Source organism: Erithacus rubecula (genome assembly GCF_903797595.1).
Source record: "Erithacus rubecula genome assembly, chromosome: Z".
NCBI classification, from domain to species: domain Eukaryota; kingdom Metazoa; phylum Chordata; class Aves; order Passeriformes; family Muscicapidae; genus Erithacus; species Erithacus rubecula.
The window spans coordinates 19,140,093-19,167,674 of NC_136661.1; the positions used below are offsets into that span (position 1 = coordinate 19,140,093).

The 27,582-nt window shown below is 38.9% G+C and overlaps 1 protein-coding gene across 5 annotated transcripts in view; it reads right to left on the bottom strand.

Annotated features, from left to right (window-relative positions):
* Positions 1–4,995: 4,995 nt before the first annotated feature.
* The window catches only part of NNT (nicotinamide nucleotide transhydrogenase), a 41,148-nt gene continuing 18,561 nt past the window's right edge, over positions 4,996–27,582 (bottom strand). For all 5 annotated transcript variants that reach the window (XM_079330685.1, XM_079330686.1, XM_079330687.1 and 2 more), the window contains 11 exons: positions 27,466–27,576; positions 26,562–26,707; positions 24,825–25,020; positions 23,993–24,226; positions 21,983–22,143; positions 20,936–21,115; positions 16,741–16,900; positions 15,275–15,356; positions 7,692–7,810; positions 6,851–6,966; positions 4,996–5,614 (listed from right to left, as the gene is read on the bottom strand). In XM_079330685.1, the coding sequence (XP_079186811.1) occupies positions 5,465–5,614; positions 6,851–6,966; positions 7,692–7,810; positions 15,275–15,356; positions 16,741–16,900; positions 20,936–21,115; positions 21,983–22,143; positions 23,993–24,226; positions 24,825–25,020; positions 26,562–26,707; positions 27,466–27,576 (1,655 nt within the window). In that variant the 3' untranslated portion in view covers positions 4,996–5,464. The remainder of the gene's footprint in view (positions 5,615–6,850; positions 6,967–7,691; positions 7,811–15,274; positions 15,357–16,740; positions 16,901–20,935; positions 21,116–21,982; positions 22,144–23,992; positions 24,227–24,824; positions 25,021–26,561; positions 26,708–27,465; positions 27,577–27,582) is intronic.

The window sequence follows — 27,582 nt, forward strand, 5'->3', positions numbered from 1 at the left end:
ACTGGCCAGAAGGTGAAGATTTTGGTCTCGCTGATGAAGAGGAGCAGAAGCAAGTGACCCGGGCTGAAGAAGTTCCACCGTACAACCAGCTGCCAGCAGATGAAACATGCTACGCCCTTTTCACCGACGGTTCCTGCCGCATTGTGGGGATGAACCGGAAGTGGAAAGCTGCCGTATGGAGCCCCACACGACAGGTTGCACAAGCTACCGAAGGAGAAGGTGGATCGAGTCAACTTGCTGAACTCAAAGCTGTTCAGCTGGCCTTGGACATTGCTGAGAGAGAGAAATGGCCAAAGCTCTACCTTTACACTGATTCGTGGATGGTAGCCAATGCTCTGTGGGGTTGGCTGGAAAGGTGGAAAAAGGCTAACTGGCAACGTAGACGAAAACCAATCTGGGCTGCTGATGAGTGGAAAGACATTGCCACTCGGGTAGAGAAGCTCCCCGTGAAAGTCCGTCATGTGGATGCCCATGTTCCCAAGAGTCAAGCTAATGAAAAACACAGGCACAACAAGCAGGTAGATCAGGCTGCACAAATAAAGGTCTCAAAGATAGACTTAAATTAGAAACACAAGAAAAAAGTGTTCCTGGCTCGATGGGCCCACAATGCCTCAGACCATCAGGGCAGAGACGCCACCTATAAGTAAGCACGAAACCGAGGGGTAACATGAACAGCATCTCTCAGGTTATTCATGACTGTGACACGTGCGCTGCCATCAAACAAGCCAAGCGGGTGAAGCCCCTCTGGTATGGGGGGCGATGGTCCAAATATAAGTATGGAGAGGCCTGGCAGATTGATTATATCACACTGCCTCAGACCCACCAGGGCAAGCGCTACGTGCTGACCATGGTGGAAGCCACCACCAGATAGTTAAAGACCTACCCTGTGCCCCACACCACTGCTCAGAACACCATCCTAGGCCTGGAAAAGCAAGTCCTCTAAAGGCATGGTACCCCTAAAAGAATTAAGTCAGACAATGAGACTCATTTCAAAATAGCCTTATAAACACCTGGACTAAAGAACATGGCATCGAGTGGGTGTACCATATTCCCTACCATGCACCAGCGGCTGAAAAAGTCAAACAGTGCAATGGTCTGCTTAAAACCACCTTAAAGGCACTTGGTGGGGAGACCTTCAAGAACTGAGAAATCAATCTACCAAAGGCCACCTGGTTAGTAAATACCTGAAGTTCCACTAACTGAGCACGCCCTGCCCAATCAGAACCCTTGGAAGCACCAAATAGAAATAAGGTTCTAGTGGTACACCTGAGAGGCATGTTAGGAAAAACTGTCTGGGTAAACTCAGCTTCCAGCAAAGATAATCCTGTTCATGGGGTGGTTTTCGCTCAAAAACCAGGTTGCACTTGGTGGGTGATGCAAAAGGATAGAGAGACCCGATGAATACCCCAAGGAAACATTGTTCTAGAGTAAACTATCTATAATACTGTGCCTGTAACTACATGTATGTATATAATTTAAAAGTTTCAATATAATGTAGCATGTTGGCATGGAAAAAATCCGGGGTAGATAATGTTGGGGGTTGAATGTTTTTCTATTACTGTGTCAATTGAAAGAATTTTTCCCATTATCATGCCAATGGAACTGGCCGGGCTACACCCAGGGTCTCTGATGAGTCCAGACAAAAGGGGTGGGTGGGAACGGCCCCGGAGGGGCCTCTGAGGCTTCCGGGAGGGCACTCGGGTTTCCGGCGAGCTGGGAGGAGGACGCCTGGATCTTCAGCCCACGCAGCCAGAGCACAGGAGAGCCAGACCCTCTGCGACCACCTGCCCTGCATCTGCCCCGTTCCAGCCTCCTGCCTCTGCGGACACAGCTGATCCCCCGGACACACACGGTGAGTGAGGAGCCGCCGCTCCAGCCCGTTCCCACCGAGACCGGCGTGGCCACTGCCGCCCCTCCCCCCTCCTGCCTCCGTTCCCGTCTGCCCTCGGCAGATCCGGACTGTGGACTAAGCACAGAGACAGCGTGCTTGCATCTAAAGGGACTGACACCGAGTTATCTATTCTGTTCTGTTAGCAATTTTAACAACTGTTGTTGTTTTCTGCTTGTACAGTTAGATATATTAGTAAAAGAGCTGTTATTCCCACCCCCTTATCTCTGCTTCAGAGTCCTTGATTCAAACAATTATAATACTTAGGGGGGAGTGGAACCAAAGTCTCTATTCCAGAGGGAAACTTCTGCCCTTACTGGCAGACACCTGTCCTTTCAAACCAGGACAGGGGTTGATAATGTCTTAGGTTGCAATGCAAGATAAAAACAAAAATACATATTTTATAACCATCTGTTAAAACCAGGTAAGACAGTGTTCTTTATCTCTTCCACAACCCATCCTCCCCTCCAGAAAAATATCTTCTGTTAATTAGCCATTGAGTCTCTCTGCATGATTCTTAAAATTACTTCATCCCATTGTGAGGTGCTCCACCCAGGAGGAGGAGCCAAGCTTTTCCTACCTAAGTAGAATCTAAGATTTAGAAGACCACAGGCAGGCTTTTCCCACTAAATTCCCAGAAGAAAACCAAATCCTTCTACACCACCACTAGACCTCCAGAAAAAAAACTACACCTCTCTACAGAATCACTGCTTCAACAGAACCACATCGGTCACTGCAAGAGGAGCCACCATTTCATCTGACTGCTACCAACTCCCTGACTGACAGCGTGTCAGGTTGTATTCTGACTGTCAGTGTTTTTAATACTACAACATTTTATTTTCATTTTCCTATTAAATTGTAATTCTGACTTAAGATCTCCCACTGGCTTGCTTTCAAACCAGCACATTTGTCTAGTAATGAATGCTTTCTTACACAAGGGGAGTGATTTCTCTTTTGCCTTTGAAACCATGGACACTTGCTACACCACTACAGAGAGATGAAAAATCCATGTTATTAGACAGTTATTCAAATTTCACTCCAGTATACGTGATAGAATAAAAACAAAATAGCAATCTATGTCACAATTTAATTTTAATGGACCTTGATTAGTAAATTTGCAGATGACACTAACCTGGGAACATGTGCTGATCTACAGGAAGAGAGGAGGGCTCTGCAGAGACCTGGACTGGTTGGACGCCCGGGCAGTGTCCAATAGGATGAAGTTTAGCAAGTCCAAGTGCTGAGTCCTGCACTTTAGCCACAATAACCCCCTGTAGTGTTACAGGCTGGGGATGGTGTGGCTGGACAGTGCCAGGCAGAAAGGGACCTGGGGTGCTGGTCAACAGCTGACTGAACATGAGTCAGGGTGTGCCCTTGTGGCCAAAAAGGCCAATGGCCCCTGGCCTGGATCAGCAATAGTGTGGTCAGCAGGAACAGGGAGATCATTCTGCCCCTGTACTCAGCACTGGTGAGGCACACCTTGAGTGCTGTGTCCAGTTCTGTCCCCTCAGTTTAGAAAGGACATTGAACCACTTGAGCATGTCCAGAAGAGGCAACAAGGCTGGTGAGGGGCTTGGAACACAAACCCTGTGAGGAATGACTGAGAGAGCTGGGGGTGTTTAGCCTGGAGAAAAGGAGACTCAGGGGTGACCTTATCACTCTCCACAACTGCCTGGTCTCTTTCACCAGGCAGCAACTGACAACATGAGAGGACACAGTCTTAAGCCACGCCAAGGGAAACAGAGGTTGAATATTAGAAAAAGCTCTTTGTGGAAAGAATAATAAAGCACTGGAATGGTCTGCCCGGAGAAATGGTGAAGTCACCATCCATGGATGTGTTTAAAAACAGACTGGATGTGGCACTTGGTGCCATGGTCTAGTTGAGATATTAGGGCACAGGTTGACTCGATGATCCTGAAGGTCTCTTCCAACCTAATCATTCTGTGATTCTGTGACTTATTATGGAAATTAAACAGTGCTTTTAATTAGATTAATGAAAAGTAATATAATCAAAACATTGGATTTTAAGTTTAGTATGTTTCTGTGCTGTCCAGACAAAGCTTATTTAATTAGAAAAATTTCAATGAACTCCAACATCTTAAATATAGAAGCACAGAATGGTTTGTAAGTGACCTTAAAGACCATCCAGGTCCAATTGGAACCTTCCACTAGACCAGGTTGCTCTGAGCCCCATACAGCCTGGTCATGTGCAATTAAAGGGATGGGAAATCCACAAATTCTAAGGGCAACCTGTTCCAGTGCCTCACAGCAAAGAATTTCTTAGTGTCTAATCTAACCTCTCCTCCGCTTGTTTGAAGCCATTCCCCTTTGTCCTGTCACTGCCTGCCCATGTGAAAAGTCCTTCTCCCACTCTCTTAGGGGCCTCTTGTAGGTACTGGAAGGTGCTATAAGGTTTTACTGAAGTCTTTTCTTCCAGCTGAGCAGTCTCAGCTCTCTCAGCCTGTGCCCATAGGAGAGATGTTCAGGCCCTGTGGTCAGTTTAGAGGCCTCCTCTGGACAGGTCAACATCTTTCTTTTGCTGGGGGTCCCAGAGCTGAAGATGTAATCCAGTGGGATCTCACAGAAGCAGAATAGAGAGGGAGAGTTCAAATGTGGTTTTTTCAGCATCACAAGAATATTAATTCAGAAAGCATCACTAAGCATCTCTACTATCAAAGTCTAAGTGAAAAACTGAAACACTGTGGTCCAAATTCTGTGAACAGATCAGGTATGCAAGATGTTCTGCCTGTGCAGAACTGGACCACATTTTTTCTCAGACACTTTACAAGGCAATGACTAGACAAAACAGAGAATTTAGCAGCTGCTTAAAATAGGGAAGCAGTGCAAGGAAATGTTCATTTCCTTGTCAGACTTGAAGATTATTTGGCAAGTGCCTGATATCCTGTGTTTCATTTAACATAAGTGTGCACCATTAAAAACTGGAACTGTATTTTAAAGAAAAGGAACTTTCCTAAAATGTTCCTGATTCACAGCATCCATACAATCCCCAAAAGGAAAAGAACATTATGCTTAGAACTCAAGTCATGTAAGCATCTATGTCAGATAATGTCCCGAGCTTGAAGGGACATGCAAGGATTTGCTTCCGCTTGCATCTGTTTGAAATTTATTTTTAAGTTTTGATGAAATCAACAGTTGCATTGTCCATACTAGCCAAAAAACAGCTTTGATGATAAGACTGAATACAGTTTTGGCACAGTATTTTTTGGTGACTTTCCATGACAGAAGTACAGGTAGTAAGGAGGAGGAAGTCAGTAACTACTTAAAGATGGCCATAAGTTACTAGTTCCTTTTTGTAACAGCACAATGTTGACCTTAAAAAGAACATTTTCGTTCTTTTATGCATTGTCTCATTGGAGATTTAGTTTGAAGGGCTAATCTGCCCATTTTTATATAAAAGTTTATATCCCCTGACCGAACTACATCTCCTAGGAGTCAATGCAGTCTTCTCCAAAAGCCAGCTGCCTTATGACAGTGAGAGATTCTTTCACCTCACATTTTCTGTGGCCTCTGTGACAAAACTGTAGTCAGAAATATGAGCAGAATATAAATCAGTATTTAGCTTTGGTACGATTCCCTGACTTTGGCCTGCAGGGCATCACAGGTCTTCTTAGCATCTCCCAACAACATGGCAGTATTTGGCTTGTAGAAGATGGGATTGTCCACCGCTGCATAACCAACTCCCAGAGATCTCTTCATTACAATGACCTGCACATAAAGAGTTCATGTTTGAAACAGCAAAGCACAGCTACCACCCTTTCTCAAACAAAGGCAACACAAAACCAACCTCCACAAATAAAGGAAGACAAACCTCTGACCAAAACAGAGTGCTCACAGCTATGAAACTGTATTTTAAATAATATAGAAGATGAATTTATATCCAGCCCAATTTCAGAAACATTTTGCTGTTAAAAGCAATATTATAGCTCAGATTAAGAGAATGTGGATATTACACATGCATTTACTTTATTCCACATAATAAAGTCAAAGCAAGATGTCTACTGATGACCATAACATTCAAGGGTTTTGAACTTTAATTTTAAAGCATTCAATTCCCTGATAGAAACAAAATTCAGGTAAGTGTTCATATAAATAGTTGGTGCAACAGTCTCTTTACTACTGATCTGTATTACTTCACACATGGGACACAAAAAAATTACAGACAGTTTTAGTTACTAGGTATCAAATTAGTTAAACATGGCACCTTCAGCAGAGAAACTGAGAAGCTTTACCTTAACTGTGTCAGTGTTTATTTCTCAAATTGCAATATATAGCTACACATAGTGCTGATAAACGTACATGCCTGCAACTCAGTACTTGAACAGGTATGCCCACAGAACAACTGAGGCCATGACTGCGTTCAGAAGGTATCAAAGATTTCGCACCAAGGAAACACAAGTATATGTACTTTAGATCAGAGTAAAACTGCTAAGGTAACTAAACTGTTGGTTCAGCTTGGACAGTCTAAGAGCTCTAGTTGACTCAGCCATTCATTGTTTTGGGGTTTTGCTTGGTTTGTGGGGGGATGGGATATTTGTTGTTTTTCAATTATTATTTTTAACTTTGTTCAAACATATTATTTATTCTTGTATTTCCACCTCAATATTAAAATTGTCTTAACTTTAATAAACTTAACAACAGAAATGTTTCAGGGCTACAGATGCAAGCAGACCACCATTTATTCCAATCACCTTCTAGTAGAAGCACACTAATTGATCTTTTCTATTGCAGTTGTCATTAGTCTCACTAAAGTACTTCATGATGATTATAAAATCATAAACAGTGTGTCACACTCAAAAAGCATTGACCATTTTGTTGGGCAATTTGGAGAAAAGCTTTTTGTGGAAACCAGAATAGTGGAAGAATCTTGTTAGCTAATCCTATAAACCATGTTTTTAAAAGCTTGCTAAAAGGTAAGTGATAACTCAACTCTGTTAATCTCACCTGTTTGGACTTCCAGACCTCAAGAACCGGCATTCCAGCTATAATAGAGTTTGGATCTTCCTGAGCTGCTGAATTAACTGTATCATTTGCACCAATTACAAGGACCAAGTCAGTTTCTGCAGCAAGACAAAGAAAATAACACTGAATAATCTGAAATTGGAACATGAGGCTGATGCACATTCTAGGCAGAAGAACCCCTAATGGTTAATCATGCACACAAGTACTTTACAAACTTCTCAGGCAAATTATATGTGAGAGTTCAAACGTGCTGCCAGCTAATTCCAACAAACCACACACATCTACAGCCCAGTTTCAAGGAACTCATTATACCACCCTGCCACACAAAATTTCAATCCTTTTGATATTTAAATGTGGTTGAATACACACATAGCATCATCATTTTCAAATTTTTTTTATGCCTGTCTTTTCTTTTGAGTATTCTTCTGAAAAACGTTTTACCAGCAACTTTCTGCCTTTTAAATAAAGATGTAAGAAAGCAAGAAGTTGCCAGTACAATGCTGTACAGGTTTGCAGTACACGACGGGGTCAAGTCATCTACAATACCTGAACTAAATAATTAAAAATAATTTTCCCATGGAGACTGGGCAGTAGCAGATATAATTTTAAGATACAGCATTTGCCATTTACTTCACAGCTACAAGCAATTAAAGAAAATTATCTCCCCCACCTCCTCTCACCAAAGAAGACCTCTAGTCCTCTACAAAGAGAAACCGAATGGCTTGACTTCTTGACTTTCTATTGTTAAAAGTCCCCGTGCAGTGCAAAACCAGAATCAAATAAATCATCCAATGTACTAGAAACTTATGGCTCACGTGCTAACCTGGGAAGTCTTCATTGATTTCATCCATTTCCAGCACAATGTCATAGGGAACACCAGCCTCTGCTAGCAGTACATTCAGCTGACCAGGCATACGGCCAGCCACAGGGTGAATACCAAACCTAAAAGGAAAGAAATCCCTTTAATAAATTTGGACCACTCTGTTTTATACATTAAAATTGTCATCTGTGACTTACAAGACTGAGAAGTTGTCAAGTATAAGCACGAATGGCAATTAATAGAATGAAACTATTAAATTTTAACAGTTCACCTTCCACACAGTACCACATTTCATGCCTTGTGACACATTCCTTCGGACTTTTACAAATAAGCATTTTAACTCCAAAACTACCATTCACATTAATATGTTTTTCAGATCCCTTACATCACTGAAAACACTACAGCTAAATAAAATTACCATGAAAAAGGCAGGAGACCATGCCACCTTTCCGAAGCAAAACTACTCCAAACCTAGAGATGCCCTTGGTAAATGACTTTATTGACTCAGGTACAAGAAACACTTGTCTGAATGCATTCAATCCAACAGAAAAATTAACAGGAAATCTACTTCAAGCACAAGAGAATGCCTTGCTGAATTAGGTTAACATGCCACTTTCTTCTCAGGATTGACCTTAGGAGGAAACGAAAATGGTGACCAAAAAAAAGGATGGGGAGTTAAAAGGTAGAGTGCTAAGAAACTGTAGCAGTTTAAGCATAAACATTTTTTTAAATGTTTTCAGAACAGCTCAAAAAGAACTTAGAGAAAATACACTGCTCATGAGTTACTAAAATTTCAGACAGACCAACAGGGTGGCACCTAGGGTGCTCAGGCCTGCATGCAGTTCCCTAAGAGTAAAAACCTGAAAAAGCCAGAATGGAGATGTTAAACTGGTTTAGCTGCAACTACCAAAGACGTATTTGGTTAGAAGCAAATCTGTTTTCTGTTGGTAGTCTTCTGATCATCTACTGGCCCTCAAGCAAGGCATATCCATGTCTAGTGTCCTGTGCACCCTCTGTCTTTCCATCACTGAAGCTATCACCAGATGGAATGCTGACTCACACATGCCAGAAGTGCCTCAGATTAATATTGTATGGGGCTGAAGATAAATGGTTAATTCAGAAGTCTAGAGATATCTTGGAAGAGAAGGAAAATAGTGAAGAAAATACTTGTGTTTTTGAATTCTTAGATTTTTGGAAGAGAAATTTCTGAACAAAAATCCAAGTAAGTCAGGAATTAAATGAAATTCAGAATTCTTCAGAAAGGAGAGAATTACTAATAAATCAACTTGAAATGACAGATGGATTGTCATATACTTCTATTTTCAACTCCACTGCAATGGGAATGGATAACATAACACTGACGGACCACAAGTCACAGTCCAATCAACACAGATCACTTGTGGATTGAAGACTGTACGAATACATCCTTAAATGGGCAACTGAGCACTCCACAATCAAGGCAACATTAATACAACAAAAAATAAGACACTTGGAACCCCAGCAACAAAATTAAGGACATATGATTAATCCACATAATGGCAGATATACTACAACTTCAAGCTCTAGGTCAAACAGCAGGATAAAAGCTAGTCTTAAAATTAATGTTTTTAAAGAAGAACAGCAATAGATTGTACTCAGCTAGTTAACATTTGGGACTTGTTGCAAAGGCTAATACCTAGAATCTGAAGGAGAGCAAATACACAGCACAAATTACTAACAGCTTATGTTTCACACCACTCACTCAGTAATACAAGCCATGTGTAGTACTGCAGATATATTTTAAGTATACCAAATTTGATCACTAACAGTAGAGTAGGAGAACTCTTATTCTGAAATACCCTTGAGAAAACTCATCACTCCCCTGGCAGTGAAAATAGATTTTCCAACAAAATTCTCTTTTGTGTCTAATAAAATTATTGGAGTGCCTTTGTGACCAAAGCTGTTTTGGCAACACACAAAACAAAATACTCGTGAGGCTTCTATTAAGTACTATATACACATACAATCTTATTTCAAGGGCTAGAAAGCCAAAATTTAAGCTGCCAAGAGAATGAATTTCACCTTTGGCTTTACCATTCCTGGCAAGAGGCAAGGAAAGAAGAAAAGAAAGGGACAAATTATCTTCATGCAGGAAGAGCTATGGCATGAACCATCAGTAGTTAGAGACTTCTGACAGACTCTGCTTGAAACCACATACTGTGTATTCACAAAGTTTGAGAAAGCTGCTCATAGAAAAGCTTTTTTGGACAAATATTGAAGTGACTCCCAAAAGTCTGCTTGCAAGAGTCTGGTAACCAAATATGAAAGTAGCTTTCATCGAATTCCATTGAAATTGGATGTGCAAGAATGTCAAAAAGAATAATTAAAAATTATAGCTTCCCTAAGGCTCTCATTATGTCACAAGGCAACATTTACATGCCTCCTGAGTGAAATCAGCCTGTCCAATAAAAAACAGGATTCAGAATTCAGGTAAACATGCAAAATAGATACCAAAAATCCTTGACATCTTATAACATGTCTAACAAAAGTAGCAATCTTGCCTCCAACTCAGAACAGCAGCAGTTCTTCTAAGCTATGTGCATTTCAGGAGGAACATTTTGTTACATATGCTGTCTCAGATGTTCATAACATAAACCTCATTCATATTCAAAAAATTAATACAGAAATTATTTTAAAAGGCAAACACGTTTTATGGCAAAAATGTTTTCAAGTGAAAATTTGCAGTCTTTGATATTAGTTTGCAGGAACTCCCTTAGGTTGGTTGGTTTGTTTATAAATCAAGAAGAAATCTTAAATCACATCACTTTGTATATGACTTGAACATTATTTCTGGTAATTCACTGAAGAATTTTTTGTTTTGACCCTGACAGCATAATGTGGGGCTTGCTTACCACCAGCATTTGTCAAATACTTAAGTAAGTGTACATCACCTTGCTACTCACACTTCATGGGTAAATAGCTTGAGGCAAGGATATTCAACTTTTTTAACCAGTCTCTACTGGATGCCTTTTACACAACTCACAAGTTTACATTTTGAACTTTTTCAAGTAATACAAAAAATGCAGCATTTTATTTTAAATTTAGACTAGATATCTAAAACTCCTGACATACATATATGTAGCACCTTCAGCAGAGAAAACACTTCATCTGGAGTTGGGGTACATAGATAGGACTGAAGGTGGACAAATTAGTATGAAGTTAGTAGTATCAAAAAGACAACTATAACATGAGAAATGACTGAAAAATCTTGAAACAGAAATTACTTTTCACACAGCTCATAAAGTCAGTATCTATCTTTATTACAGCTGGCTAAATAACATTCTTGTAATCAATACTGAAATAGCTGGCTCACAAGAGCAGCACATAACCCAGTGCAGAAGTGTTTCAGGATAATTTCATCACTGTGAAGATAGGGCTCCTGTCATTATACCAAAGCAGGGCAGAGCAAAGCAACATATGAATGGTGCCTAATTTAGCTTACTCAACATTTTAAATGTTGTATTTGCTCAAGGGTTTGGCCTCACTTACAGCTCCTCATATCTCATTCACTTTAGTTAGATACCTCTCTGCAGCTCTGTTTTCAGTACAAACAACAATCCATTATCCTAGGTCACAGGAAGAGGAAAAAAACCACCAACAAACTAGATGAACTAGAGAAGCACATCATTCAGGTATTCCACAGCTTGAATCCTGCCATGCAAAAGTTGCACGGCAGCATGACTCAGAGTATAACATTTAACACACTATGGATGACTGTAGGTTACAAGCATCAACACACAGAGATAGGCCCAGCTAGCTCAGACCTGCTGTTAGGCAACAAGTGCCCCCAAAACCAGTCCTACAGCATGGACCAAACTTGGTGGTTCTGCTGCAGCCAAGTCAATTAAATTTCAATTGAGTTAGACAGCTAAATTACACATACTTAAATAAGGGCTAATACTGGCTCCCCCTATTTACAATAACTATGGTTCATGACAGCAGAGGCAAGAACCAGATTAATCTTAGCTCTGTGCAACAGCCTTCTTGAGAACCTAACCACAGGCAAAACTCAAGAGCCTGCTTCCACAAAGCATCATATACTGACCTAGTAAGGTCATCCAAAGGTAAGCCCAACCAACAGCACACCTACAAGACTCCCAGAGGAACATACAGCTACAGCTGCATCCTTGCAGAAACCATCAGGCACTGCATGGTCTGTAAGTTCTAACTACAGTTATAAAGCAGTATATATTAAGCAATAAAGCACTGGAGCTAAACAGACCTGTTGGACTCTAGTTGTCCCTTCATCTGCAGCATTAATAATTCAGAATCCACTCACTAAAGCTGATTACAACAAGCCAAGAACTGACACACAGGTACACGCTTTGTGTTTTTGTGCCGTGTAGAACTCAACTTCCCAGAAACCTGCACCTTATACACATTGTTCTTATGTTGCCACTCATCAGTGACAGTAATTTCAATTTTGCATGTGTGAGCTATGCAGAGTGCTAAGGCTGCTTGGGACAGCATCTTAACAGCTCATCCTTTAAAATTCTTCTAGATTTTCTTTTAGAGCCACAAGAGATGATTGTTTTAACTGATACCATAAACAGTTGTAGGTAATCAGTCTTATTAATTTGCAATAAATGTGTAACTGATACTCATGCACATATTCTATTATCTTAAAGAAATTAAAGAGTGTAGGAAAAAATCAGCAGACTAAACACATTTGATTAGAGCTCAACCGCTAAGGTATCAATAAAAAAAAATTTAAAACACAGCTACAACAAAATCAATACTACCGTATTTTCAAAAATGCAGAAAACTCTTGTTTTCATGTTTTCAAAAGCAATTACCATTCTCCAGCATCAAAAGACAGAAACCCAAGTCCTCCAAGATATCTGTCTATAAAAAGGTTAAAAAACCCCAAACACTAATTTACTAGCAGCTATTTTGAAAGGCTGTTATATAGGTGATGTGCACGTCTCTCAACCACGAATTCCCAAAAGTCAACTTATTAACTATGTCATTACGTTTAAACTCTACACAAAGCACAATTTTAAAAGTTCTTCCATACCAAAATGCATTTTTCTTATCAATAACATCTTACTATGCAGAAGAACAAAACATATTGATAGAAAATATCTTAGAAAATTCTGTGGTAAATACTGTGGTAAAAACTAGGACAGCAAGCTGGATGTGGATATGGAGAACATCAACAACCCTTGTATATATGAGAACATATAGTTTTAGACTATAATTATGTTTCTATATACAAAATTACGACAGAATATAATTTTATTATATAGAAAAAATCAGAATTTCACAATCAGGGTTCTACAAACAACATAACATGCAGCTGATGAACTTTAGTAAGACAAGAACTTTCAACAATTTACTTTCTTCTAACTTTGCAGAAATATAACACCAGTTGTAGAACAGCCATTTCCTCTCCAAGGCAAATAGATTCTGGGAGCTATGGGATTTAGCCTATAAAAGTTTTGTTGTTTATCCATCCATGACAAGGGAAAGCTATACTCAAAGCTCAGTAATATCCAACTTTCTCTGTGACTTTACTAATGCATTAAAGATGTGATCTGCTGCAAGACCATCTCAAGTGAGCAATGATGTTAGCTATGCAACTGAGTAAAACAGTCTAAAGTTTCCAAAATCTCTCCTGTATTTCTAAATTTATATCCCAGTCAAAGGTTACACATCATGTTATATAATCTGCGGTCTTCACTGAGAATGTTATGGCTATAGGCAAAGCAAATTAAAACAACAGCTTCTCTGGATCAGTGGTGAGCCATGAAGCAAAAAACCAGACCATATGACAGTCACAATTTTTCTTGGCACACGATGGGCATTACAGACTGATGCAATCCTGTGTCCATGCTGGCAGCCCTCCACAGCGTGTGTGTGAGAGTGTCACTACATCTGGATGGTGAGTGCATTAGGGTCCCGAGGCACTCCAGGCCTACTGAAACCAGAGGACAACAGCTGCACTCAATGAACACCATGGGAGCTCAGCAAAGTGATGAAAGGCCTAAATTACCACAGACTGTAAATACAGATTTATTTCATTAAAATACTAGGTAACCACTGCAGTGATCCCTTCCTGAAATTGACTCAAGTATAAGCCATTTATTTCAAGGACTCATTCACTTTTCTCCCCTGCAAAACCAACATAAAAGGCAAAAACAATATTTTTTTTTTTTATTTCACCTAAGTTGCTCAAAAAAAAGCTAACCCCCCACAGAAGCACTGAAAGGAAAGCCAGAAGTATACAAGACTGTCATCGCATTAGCCATGAAAGGGTTTTTTTGGTTGCACAAGTAAGGGATCTTCAAATGTTTTAATGCAATCTGGACACACACAGAGATGTTGCTAAACATGGAGAAACAAGGTGTGAAGACTGCTTCAGGAAGCAAATACACTACCACACACTCTCATTTCTCATGTATGCACAAATAAATACATCCATAAAGCAACTTTGTATGCAAAATTGCAAAATCCTGGTTAAACACTAACAAGTTATTGCTGCTAAACCCCAGAACTCTGCTGTTATCCAACACAATGCTGGAATACGCTGCAAAAGCTTACATGCAGCTTTTTAATAAGGTTGGAGAACTAGTGGAAGGAGAAAAACAAAACCAAAAAATGCTAATTACTAGAGGGCAGATTCCAAAGGGTGGTCACCATCTAATTGAAATAAACATATGGAAATCAAAGAATGAGTCTGGCTAACCAGCATCTGCCAAAATACCTCATTGGAAATGAAAACTGAGCCTCAATTGATTTTAAAATATTAAGTTATCATAATTAGAAAACAAGCAAAGTTTCAGACAATCAACAAGAAAGACATAATGTTTGCTTTCCAGTACTTTCAGAATCTGTAAGGTCTACAGAAAAACTGAAGGAGGAAAGGACTTGAGGCCAATACTGGCAACCTAAGAATTATGTCTGCTTTTTGGAACAGCACTCCAATCAGAATAAATTCATGAGACTGGAGACACGCACTCCCATAATCCTTTCATGAGATATTCAAAGAACTCTAATAGGAAATAGCAAAATCTTATGGGAGCCACTTAAGTGTAGGTCTAAGTTGCTTAATGGTTTGGAGTATCTGCCTTGAGAGGAGAGGCTGAAAACTGGGATTCTTTTGCCTGCAGAAGAGAAGATCAAGGGAATCTTATCATTGTGTATAAATACAGTAAAAAGAGCCAGATTCTTCTCAGGAATACCCAGGGAATGGGCAAGAGGCAATAGCCGCAAATTGCAACACAGAAAAAACTGGTTTTACCCTAAGGATGCCTGAACATCATAAGAAACTACCCAGAGAGGCTGTCAGTCTCCATCTCTGGAGACAAGATAGTCAAAATCCAATTGGACAATATTCTGGGCAACTTCTCCAGTTGATTCTGGTCTGAGGAAGGGGGCTGGATGAACTAGACAATCTCCAGAGATCTCTTTAACTTTGCTATTCTGTGTCTCTGTCAATGCTGAAGAAAATGTTAAATCAAAACTACGACTTTTTAGGCATTTTAATGGAATGAAAAAACCAAACCAAACCAGCTGTAATACTTTTCATCAAGCAAAGAACTTACCTGACGTTTTTCCCTTGTTCTCTCAACATCTTCACCAGATCAGCTATTGGGTACTGAGCTTTTGCTGCACACAAACCATAACCTGAAAGAATTTCAAAATTTTAACCTATTTTCCTGTTTTAGTGCAGAAAGACTAGTTGCAGACAGTAAGTATACATTCCACACAAAGAAATGCTCTCATAATTAAAAATAAATTAAAGAAATAAATGAAAGAAATAAAAAAGCACATGAGATTCTCATATGTTCCCAGCCTGACTACTGTAATTAATCTTTTTTTTGTTCTCCTGACCACTTATAGGGCAGTGATGTGACAAACTACAAAAGCACTTATTTCACCTTCACAAAAGACCTGTTCCTTTCTCTATCAAAAAAGGATGTTTCAGACAGGTACTTTGAAAAATTGATAAAAGGTCAATTGCCAGGTTACTTCACAACTATTATCCTCAACAGAATTTTAATCTGCATAATGCAAATCTAGTAGCTGGAGATGACTTTTAGCAGCAAATAATCTTTTCAGTCTCTCTGAGGTAATTTATCAGAGCAACTATACCTAGGAGCAAAACAAAAAACATTTATTATTAATGGTGTCCTCAAGGTTGGACCACAGGAGAAAGAGACAAACTCCTTGAAGATGTCTGCAATGCTTCATCAGAAACAAAGGTAGCTTCCCAAATTAGAACCCTACCTCACTGAGGGTCTCATTAAAGTTGAAGCAAAATGAAAGTTGTCTTTACATTTTTGCATTCTTCACATTCCAGTGCTAAAATAAGTTTAAGATGATAGTCATGCCATTCAGTTGAAGAAGTCTTGGACTATTCCCTACCTGAGTTTTCCTTTCAGGGAGCATGCTACTGAATGACATGAACAGATGACATAATCATTTCAGACAATTCAGGTTTTGGTTTTCAAGTTGAGTTTTTTGCTTTAATTGCAGTATTTATATTAACTACATTTTGGATGGGTGTTTTTGGCTTTTTTTTTTTTTTTTTTTTTTTTTTTGGTTTTTTTGGTTTTTTTGTAAACCAATACAGAATTGAGCAAGTATATGAGAAGTGCAAATAAAATCCTGTCTTTCAGGATTTAAAAGACAGGTATATTGGTACCATTGGTACTGTGGTTATGCTTGGAAATTCAGTTAATTTTGTGTATAGCTGTTTTGGTGTAAGCTTAATTTACAAAAGATAAGCCTTTGCTCTGAAGAATTTAAAATGCAAATAAAAAGGACAAACTTTGAAGACATGTACACAAAGAAGAATGAAGTGGCACACATCTCTGCACTGGGTAACAATAACTGACCAGAGAACAAAAACAAATTATATGGACCCAGTCAACATTTGATATGCTGCTGCCATGCTGCAAACTCAGGCTGTATTTTTTTGGTCTGTTTTGTGGTTTTATTTGGTTGGGGTCTTTTTGTTTATTGACATCCTCTGGACATCTTGCTGTATAAGTCAACAGAGTCTTACCTGGAGTAATAATAATATTATTGGCTTCTTTTATCATTTCAACTGCATTGTCCACATTGATTTCTGTGTGAGTTCCAGTAATTTCCATGGGTTTCCCACCAGCTGTTGATGCAGTGCCATAGCCTCCAAGAATCACATTTGCAAGAGAACGGTTCATAGCCTGAAAGACAGGATGGTTTGATCATATAAAAATGAAATCCAAAAATAACATGAGAGACCACAAGGAAAACTTCAGAAAAAGTGTTCTGAAAATATTAAAGGCTTCCTGACAATAGACTTTATAAGCTGGTTTTGCCTTCTTATAACCCAAAGACTTTTAGAACAGGCCCTTTAAAACAGTTTACCACAGCAATCACCAAATATCATCTTCGAACACATTACATTACACACGTATTTTCAGTATTTCTCCAAAACAAAGAAAACTATCCAAATAGCAAATATTGGTCTCTTTTTGTTCTTAAAAGGGAGGAATATGAAAGAGTGCATGTTTGATGACAGAGTTTCTAAAAATGTTTTTACATTGGTATAAACACACACACATTTTTGAAAGATACTTTCCATAGTTTTTAACCAATTCAACATGTAAACACAGCACTGCTCCATGACAGCATGGATTCCACAAAGCTCTTACAGGTAGTACTGGAGCAAAACTCCTACAGAAACAAGACAGGAAAACACAAAAGCAGCTAATCAGCCACACAAAACCAGCCACATTGTTAAGAACTGAAGGGGGCCATTAACTTACTGGCTGACAACCAAAGCAAAAAAAGAGATTTTAACTAGAATGTTTAAGAGAGAAACACACCCTGAAAATCTGGCTCCACTAGACACATAACCAGGAAAAGCCATTGGCTAAATGCTTTTTTTGGCATGTCTGCTTGTGAACTGTGGTCCCAAAGCAATATCTGTCTATAACTGGAAATAGGCAAAACTTGTAACTGCAGGGAAAAAAAACCCAAAAACTTTAGAAGCAGGAAGGGAAGAGGATAAAATGCTTCTTTAATTACATATATGAGTCATACATCTTCTGTACTAGCTGAGAAACCACGACAAAATTTAGGAATGGAACTGGAGAGATAGACACATAACTAGGAGGAATCATCTCCACAAAATTGTGCTTCCAGATGTTAACTCTCCACTGACATTTCAAATCATGCAGTTCCACAGGTTTTTTGCTATAGCCTCAGAAAATGTGCCATTCTTTGAAATTTATCATCTAGCAAATAAACAGAACAATGATGTTAGAACTTTTGTTCTTCCTGGTAAGTCATCACAGTTTCAGATACTGTGAGGGACACACAAAACCACAGTGAAATCAACATATTTTACTGTCTGCAGTACACAGCAGTTCACATCCCTAAGAACACACTGCCTTTGGCATCTGTCTCAACATTATAGCAGTTGTGTCAGATAAGAGAGCCTAGACAGAAGAATACCCTCCTAAGCTGTTTCAAATGCCAAGCTTACAGGAAGCAGAGCAGTTCCTACACATACCTAAACCAAAGACAACGGTTAGACCAAGTCAAAGAGAAAGAAAAAAAGAAGATTAAATATTATTAGAAATCTGAGAATCAACTAAAAGCAACCATGAGATCAAAGCACCCTTGCCTGGCTCCACTGCAAAGAGCAAGAAGAGCTTTCCTTCCAAGAGAAAATGTGGAAGGCACAGGAGAGCCAAGAGTCAAGCAATGGTTAACCAAAATAGCTGGGACAATGTGAAAACTCTTCTGTAGCTTCTTCAACCTTCTTTACCACCACAGACCACAAATACAAAGGTATCACTCAGGCTTCATCACTCACTGATAATCCAACAGCTGGTAAAAAGCCCTCTGTGCTGTACATAGACAAGAAACAATGGTCAAGAGCTCACAGTTCAGGGAAAATCAAATATCTGAATCCTGAGAAATGCAAGTGCTTCCACTGTGCCCACAGAAACTACACAGCAAGTACACATGAATGGCCAGTATACAATTTGTAAGACTAACACAGGTTGTCCCCTCTCCTGCTCTGTTTCATAAACCCAGTTAGTGGTTCCTCTTCCCAGTTAGTGGTTCCAGTTAGTGGATACCTTAAGTATCTTTTGCATCCCATAATGATTCTAATACTAGAATTGCAATCATCAAGTATTCCCCCTGAAGAAAAAAGAGGGACAAGGACATGTTAACAATCAAATGTTCTGAAGAAGACATATTGTGTTGGTGTTCTAGAAAAGTCATAATTCAAAGGATGAGCAAACAGTACAGACCTTTGCTTTTTGAAGTTAAATTCTCTGTCCTTATCTCAGTTATCAACTGAAGCTTTAAGAGATTAGCTGGACTGCCTGTGGATGACTAAGCTATAGTTCTATCACAAAAATTAATTGAAAAATGTTGCAAAAATAAGGTTTCAACTATTAAGATATTTCCACGAATACCTTTACACCTGTACCAGGTGAGTGTCAATAAATACACTGGTTTTGACAGAAATCATACTAAAGAATAGTGGGGAGAAACAAAATAAAACAAACAAACAAACAAAAAACCAAAACAATACCCAAAAAATGACAAAAAAGGGAAGGGAAAACTGTTTCTTCATTAGCACAGGTTAAAACACCAAAAGCAGAATTTATTGAAACTCTTCAGCATTTCCTTCTTCTGAAATGCAGCTTCAAGACAATGATACTGAATCCCATTATTATAACAATGCTTTTAAAAGTAGTGATTTCCATTAAAGAAAGCAAAGCAGAAGAGAAAAATGTTGGGCTCACAGCATGTTATTCTGCTTATTGTGCAGAAATCATACAAAATAATTTTCATTTTACTGGTTGATTAACTTCAGTTGTCTAAGCTTATATAAAGCAGCACAAGATTTCTAGACACTACCTCAAACACTAAACTTCCTGTAATCTGAGAAACATAGAGGAAAGTCATTCTGTCACTGCCTAACTATTTTTCTAACTAGTCCCCCAGGCTTCCTATTTACCTGGGTTCTTCCAACCAACTGTAAGTATCTCACTCTCTTGTGAGTAAGCAATATTAAGAAAGGAGGCAGTAGAAGAAAAATGAAGGTACAGATAGATTACAGTTAAATACATACCAAGCAGTTCACATTTTCCCTATGGTTTACAAGCATTTGATCCTTAAAGAACAGAGTTTTCATATCTGTGTTACCCATAAGCACTATTTTTCCACTGATAGGGACTAAATTCCTAAATGTATACAACTAAATATATGAGCTACATAATTTTATTTCCTTTTGATAAGGAGACAGAAAATGTTCAAGAAAGAGCAAGATTCTTTGAAATTCATACCTGAAATTGTTCAGTTGAACTCACTTTCATGTAGTTGCACAAGAATACCTTTTTAAGCTTCTCTGAAATTCCTCCTCAATAATGATGAAAAAGAATAATACTGAACATTCCTAACATGGTAACAATATTATTTATCAGTGGAATGGAGTAAAAGATGATTGCCAGAGCTGACCAGAGGAAAACATCAGACAGGAGAACAGTGGCACCAATCACACAAGGGCACAAGGACAGAAATGAAGTAGAATTACACAACAGGAGGCTGGTAGCTGTTGCACTGCAAGCAGTTTTCTTTAAACCACTGCATCTCCATCTTTGAACACAAGATTTTTATACAAATGTTCCAGAGAAAAGGAGGTCATTACTAATAACGCAGCGCAACTCTCACACGGAGTTGAATCTCAAGCTTGCTGACACATCAGCACTGAACTCGTGCAGGCCTGCTGCCACCCCGTGGTACTCCAAAGGAGCTGCTCTGAAGAAAAGAGCACACCTTTCTGCACTCCAAAAACCAATCTGAAATCAATGGCTAAACAATAGCTTTTTTAATGAACACTCTAGTTTAAGTATCTCCTGCTACATATTAAATCTAGCTTAAATTTAACTACAATTCAGAAGCTGTATGACTAAAACATAAATAGCTGACCACAAGTAATCATACTTCTTTGAGCCCAGATTCAAATCCTTAATGCTTATGTCAGTACAAGAGCTTTCATCAGTTTTGAGATATGTCTCTCATCAAACTAAAGAAAAATGACTGGACATATAGTCCAACAGTTTCAATCAAGAATTTTCTAGTCTGTAAACATCTAACAGTTTGGGATCCAATGTCTTACCTTCCTAAAAAACAGGGTTTAAAAAGTTTTTTCATTACTCAGCAAACAAGCACAAATTCTGTTGACTTCTTACCACACACATGATGTAAGAGAGGATGGCCCCAGAGGAGCCAATGAGTGCACCAACAATGGTCAGCAAGTTGTTGTTCAGGAGAAAGCCCTCGGCACACAAAGCCCATCCAGAGTAACTGTTCAGGACAGTAATAACTACAGGCATGTCAGCACCTCCAATAGCTGCTGTTAAAGTGACACCCTGGAGAAGGAAAGAAAATACTTCAGTGTCAGCCATGACTGGAGAACACCCAGAGAAGACACTCAGCTCTGAAAAATAAATACAGAATCTTAGAATGGTTTGTGTTGGAAGTGACTTTAAAGATAAGCCAGTTCCAGCTTGGGCAGGGATGTTACCCATTAAATCATATTGCTCAAGGCCCCATACAACCTTAGACACTTCCAGGAAAGGGATATCCACAATATTTCTAGGCAACTATCAAGTTACTTAGAACCTATTCAAGTATTTTCAGGCATTCATGCTGTGGTCTGAGGATTGGACCTACCAAATCTGCCTTTTCGGAGAGGACAGACAGGTACCCCACCATAATCATGCAAAATTATCCTACCAGCTCCACAGAATTGTTCATATATTAAGGCATTCATATTGAGCCATCTTTGCAAGACTCAGTTTACAGAATGGCCATATTCAAGGTAAATTGTCTAACACTGGCATACACTGCTGTAAATGAATGGGGGAAGTTCCACATGAAAGTCATGTTAAGAAGTTATCATAACAATCAGTAAATCCAGACCTCTTTTAAGTATTTTAAGGATTAGCTTTCCAAAATGTCTTATGAAGTATCACTTGGTCATATAAAAAGCTTAATTAATCAATAGCTGCAAAACATAATTATAAAGACGCATTCCAGTTCTCTGGAACAGTTCTGGTTTGCAGCTAGATCTAGAAAAGCCAGTTGGTACTTGCTACTGCAAGGTACCACACAGGCAAGCACCATGCCCATTGAGACTCCGGATGGAAAAATATAATCCATAAAGAGGAAACTTGCAGAACTGGAGAATAAACTCCTTTGGAATATGTCTCACTTTCTACAATTCCTCAGCTTACCATTATGGCTGAGAGTGCTGACACAGAACCCAGGCAAGTAATTCCCGTGGTATAAGAAGGATCAATCATGTAGGGAATCATCCCACCAATGCTGGCAGCCAGCAATCCTGCATTCAATGCATGTCGACCAGGCAAGAGCAGAGGTGCAGAATTCAGGACACCTGCAATCAAATGCATTTTCAGACATTAACATGTACATTGAGGGAAGCCTCTTTCTTATCTTCAGAGAAGACTGAATAACTCAGCAAAAGAAAAATTCAAAAAGAGAAAAAGGGAGGGGCAGAAGATAAAACAAGTTAGTTGAAGCTGAGATCTGCTGACTCAGAATTGCAAGACATTCAAACTTCCTCTAGATTCTCAAATACTCTTGTTTAAACTCTATTTGCTTCCTAATTTCATTGAAGAGCTCCAGAATAATCAGAAAAATCTATTTTCCTTTTGAAAAGCTTTTTTATTTTTCTTTCAACACAGTCCTTCCACTTTGTCTCCAGGTCTTTGTATGTTGGATATATCCAACAGTAGAAGGAAGAGTTTAGCCGGAACTTCTACACAAGGATTATCTCATTCTCTCAAAAAACTGTGTGCTTAGAAAAATACAACTACACAAATAACACCAAGTACAAAACACTCCTGTTTTCAAATGCTTTCATTTCACAATTACCCTCAATCACACAGAACTCCCACAGCTTCCTACCCCTGCAGAACTTGAAGGGAAAAGGAGGTTCAGTATTTGTGTGACTCTGTTTAAAAAGACAGTCACATTTATTTTATAGTAGGGTTTCTTTTTTTGTAAACCACATGACAAACAATACAAGTTTCCCAGTAATTACTTATAACAGAAATAAGAGCAGCTCATTTAAATTTAGCTGAAATCATGGGAAAGAATGAACTGATGGTCTCAGGCAGGGGAGTCGATCTGTGTGACTTACTACCCATTTGCATACCATAGGATCAGTAGTTCACTGATATAGACAAGCTTCATAGTTCAAATCATGATGATATAAAATGCAAGGGAGAAAAAAGTAAACAGAAATAGGAGAGCAGGCTCAAACAGGCAGTGAAATTCACCAGTGACATGCGCACAAATCACTGAAGGGGTACAATGGAGAGAAAATATAATGAAGAAGAAATAAATGAATATCTATTTAGCAGAGATACATGAGAAATACATACTACTGACAAATCCTTCAAAAGATTATTAGAGAAGACAGCTTCCCATCCTTGTCATATTTCCTCCTTCAATGGCTGGTCTCACAAACACTGAAGAAAGCAAAGAGATGTTTCCCAAAGGAACTATTGCAAAGTTAATAACAGGATTAGTAATAGGAAGCTCTTAGCCTGAAATTCTTAGTACAAGCATTACCTCAGCTTCTTAAAAGCTGAGTGCTTACCAAACCAAAAATAAATGCAATAAAGAAATCTTCACATGCATAAGAATCAGGAGTTAGTGAGTATTTAACTTAGCATATTCGTTAAGACAGCAAGAGGCATGGAGCATGGCATTTGCCCAGTAGTTAAAACAGACAGTGAACTGAATGGTTTAAAGCAAGGCAGCCTCAATACTGCAAGCTGGCTACCTTAACAAAGTTCACAATGTTAAGAACAAAATCCTAGAAGTATTACTAGTGCTCACTGAATCCAGCAACATGAGAATTTCAATTAAAATGTCTGCTCAGAAATACAAAGTTGTAATTATAAAAGTTCAATAAAAGCAAATTGAGAAAAAGCACCAGGTAGCGTCTTAATACCAAAGCACCACTTATTTCTAGACAAGATGAATTGTAGTAATATGCCCAAGCACTGAAGACAACCTTTCATAACTAAAGCTGTACACAAATTAAGCAGAATTAGAAACAAAAAAGTAAACTCATAAAATTTAATCATACAAACTTTTACCTGGTACAAAATAGAATGATTCCTCCCAATTACCCAGCAGTCTAACAGTAGAGCTAAATCCTGGGGGAAGAAAAACCTTTTAACAAATATTTAATTCTGAAGAGAAAGTCTCACCTTGCAGTTTTCCATATGCAACAAGAGAGCCACTGAAAGTCACTCCACCAATGTATGTGCCAAGATATGCCACAATCTTGGTGAGGTTTGCAGCAGGATCAGTAGCAAAGTGAGGATATTCAACCATGTACTCTGCTACACAGGTGAGCACAGCAGCCAAACCAACCAAACTGTGGAAAGCAGCCACTAGCTGAGGCAGATCTGTAATCTGGATGCGTTTAGCAATTGTCAGACCTATTGAGAGTTGAAGACAAAAGGCAAGTCTTAGAAAACACAACCCACCTGTTCAGCTAGAAATCAGTACAGGGTAGTTCAGTGTGCAATGATTACACAAACACAAGCTTGTTCCAAATAGAAACTGCTATGGTATTGAACTGAAGGCTGCACACGTGTGTTTTGTGCAAGTGGGACATAATGAAAAATAGAAAGATTAAAGTATATCATGTGCTAAGAAACATCACTAAATATTGAGAGATTCATTGTTTTCTGTGACAAGCACAATGTGAAAGAGGGAATTTGGCAGTATTCAGTCAGAAGCTGAACAGAAGTATGAAGCTGGGCAAGATCATTTACCACTGCACACACAGTTTCCCTATCAGAGATGATGTGCTCCCGGCTTTTCCACCAGTCAACCCATTCTTTATCACATTCTGAAGCATTAATAAAAGCCCTGAAAGTTATGATATTCTGTTCACGCATTTGAAAAATAATTTTGCACAAGCCACAAGTGTCAGTTAGTCAATTCACCTGCAAGCTCTATAGCATTTTATGTATATACAGGTTGCACATATGAATGCATGGAACATAGATTGTTAGTTCAGCATACACATACCTATGGTCCCACCAAGTGCCATTGCACCTGACATCTGTGCCAACAATTCAGGTGAGGGATTAAGGCTTCCAAGAGTTGCTGCTAAACCTCCTGCAACACCAATCATACCCAAAGCATTTCCAAGACGAGCTGTTCCTTGGGTAGACAAACCAGCCAGAGCACCAACACAGCACAGTCCTGACCCCAGATACATCACCTTTAAAACAAGAAAACCACTAGTATGAAGTAGTGACAAATTGCATCACTATAAAAACATCTCTCATTATTACACAAAAAGGGCTGATTTCTCCAGAATCTATTTAAGTCACAGTTCTTAATTGAAGTCGAGAAACTGTCATACAGGATGTGGTTTTGGCCAATTAAAATGTGATATCTATAAAGCTTCTCCCTCACTTGATGACCTTTTTTTATCTGCAGAATGAATATTAACTAGAGCCAAACCAATTTGCCTCATCAGTTCAGAAGCAACCTTTTTTCCTTTAGAACAAATCCAAAGCTATATGGTCCTGTTCACTATAGGAATAGTTTCAGAATTTGTTTATGGCAAATTTGAACTAAGAAATAGTTTAGATAGTTCTGAACTACCAGAAATAATGTGGCGAAAGGAGTAAAACTGTGATCATTCCCCTGTAGTGAGCACTGGAGAGGCCACACCTTGAATCCTATGTCCAGTTCTGGATCCCTCACTCCAATAAAGACACTGGAGCAAGTCCAAAGAAGGACAACAGAGCTGATGAAGCTTCTGGAGCACAAGCTGGGGAGGAAGGAGTTGAGGGTGTTAAGTCTGGAGAAGAGGAAGCTCACTGGAGATTATTATTCTCTATAACTCCTCAAAAGGAGGTTGCAGCCATGTGGGAATTGGTCTCATCTCCCAGGTAACAAGTGACAGGACAAGAGGAAATGGCCTCAAGTTGCTCATGGAGAAGGTATTATTAGATATTAAAATTTCTTTTTCTCATGGAAAGCATGGCAGAACTTTAGAACAAGCTGCCCTGGAAAGTGGTGGAGTCACCATCCCTGGAAGTGTTCAAAAAAACTTGTGGATGTGGTACTTGAGGACATGGTCTAGTGGTGACCATGGTGGTGGTACAAGGCTGACAGCTGGATTTGATGATCTTAAAGGTCATTTCCTGTATTAATGATTCTGTGGCATTCTGTAATTGTTGTTTTCAAAAAAGTATAAACAAACTTACATGAACGGAGCTATGTATGTCCAGGTAATTGGAAAACCACAAATACATTACAAGCCCCTGCCATAATAGTATGTTTAGATTCACTTTTTCCAAATGCTCAAGGCAATACAGATTGATTTTTCTTACTATTAAAACAAATGCAAACAAAAGCTTACCATAAAAGGTACTACAGGTAAAATCCCTGTATACCCCTCTGTGCTGAAAACTGATCCCATTCTTTTTTAACTATCATGCCAAGCTGAACTTTCAGAAACATTTAAAACAAAGCCTAATTTCTGTAGTTACTGAATTATTTAGACTGTAATTTAGGAAAGTAGTCTAATAAATATAAAGCACCTGCTACATTAACACAAAACAAAACAATTACAGAGTTTTTAAACTATGTTAGCTGTGTGACTGCAAGCTTAGAGATAATCAGTTTCAGAATGGCCTTGTGGGAACATGCAGCTGATGGAAAGACCTTGTTATTTACTCCTCAACAGAACAGGCATGAATAAACATAACAATGAGCACTGGGCTAAGATCCATAAAGTTATCTTCTTACTTGTTCAATGTTATAGCCACCACTGAGAGCAGCTGCATAGCCTCCTACAAACACACCACCAGGGAGCAGGTACAAGTAGTTGTACTCAGGAGGGTCTGTGGGACGTTTGAACATATCCAGCATTCTCTGTGTAACTAAAAAGCCACCTGGACAAAGTAAAGGAGCAATCTTAAAAAAATAAAATCTGAAATCAAGCACGTGCCAAGTTATAAAAGAAATATGTAATAATACCACATTACCATACAATGCAGCAAACAATAAAGCTAGTTACCTAGAAAACCACCAAAAAACAAAGATATCATCAGGGCTAGATCCTGCTGTCTCTTGTAGCCAAGTTCAGAAGAAAAGGAGGAGTTGCTCTGGCTCCATACTCTACACTGACTGTAAGATACAGCTTAGTTTATGATTGCATTCTTTTCCCTACCTAGAAAAAGCAGTATTTCTATGTCACAATGCTCACTTTCTTGTCTTTTTTTATTATTGAAGCTGGGACTTCTGAAACTAAAGGAAACAGAATTCTGTTCTATGTTACTAGTATATATTTCAAGTAGGAAAATTAATACAAGTACAAATCCTCCACAACTACCCTCTTGGTTTATACAGGAAAATATATTGCATATAATCATCACCCAAAGGATACTATGAAAAAAAAAATGCACATTTAAATATTTCCTAAAAAATGTTACTCCACAGGGTATGCAAAATATGTACAACAACAGCTGTGAAAATTGGAGGGGTGATGGGCTTTTATTGACAAATGCTCCCATATTCTATTCTCGGAATCTGCATTTCTGAGTAGAACTTCTCTAGTATTGCTGGAATTATTCAATTAAAGAGCTAGAAGAAACTTTAAAATTACACTAGTACTTGAATTTATCATTGAGAGAAAACCTAGCAATCATACCTGCAATATTGACTGAAGATATAAAAGCTGAAAGCACTGCTAGGGTTTGGGAAATGTTTTGAGGGAAATAGTGTCCTCCCATCAGAACCAGCCCACCAACTGCAGTCAGACCTATTT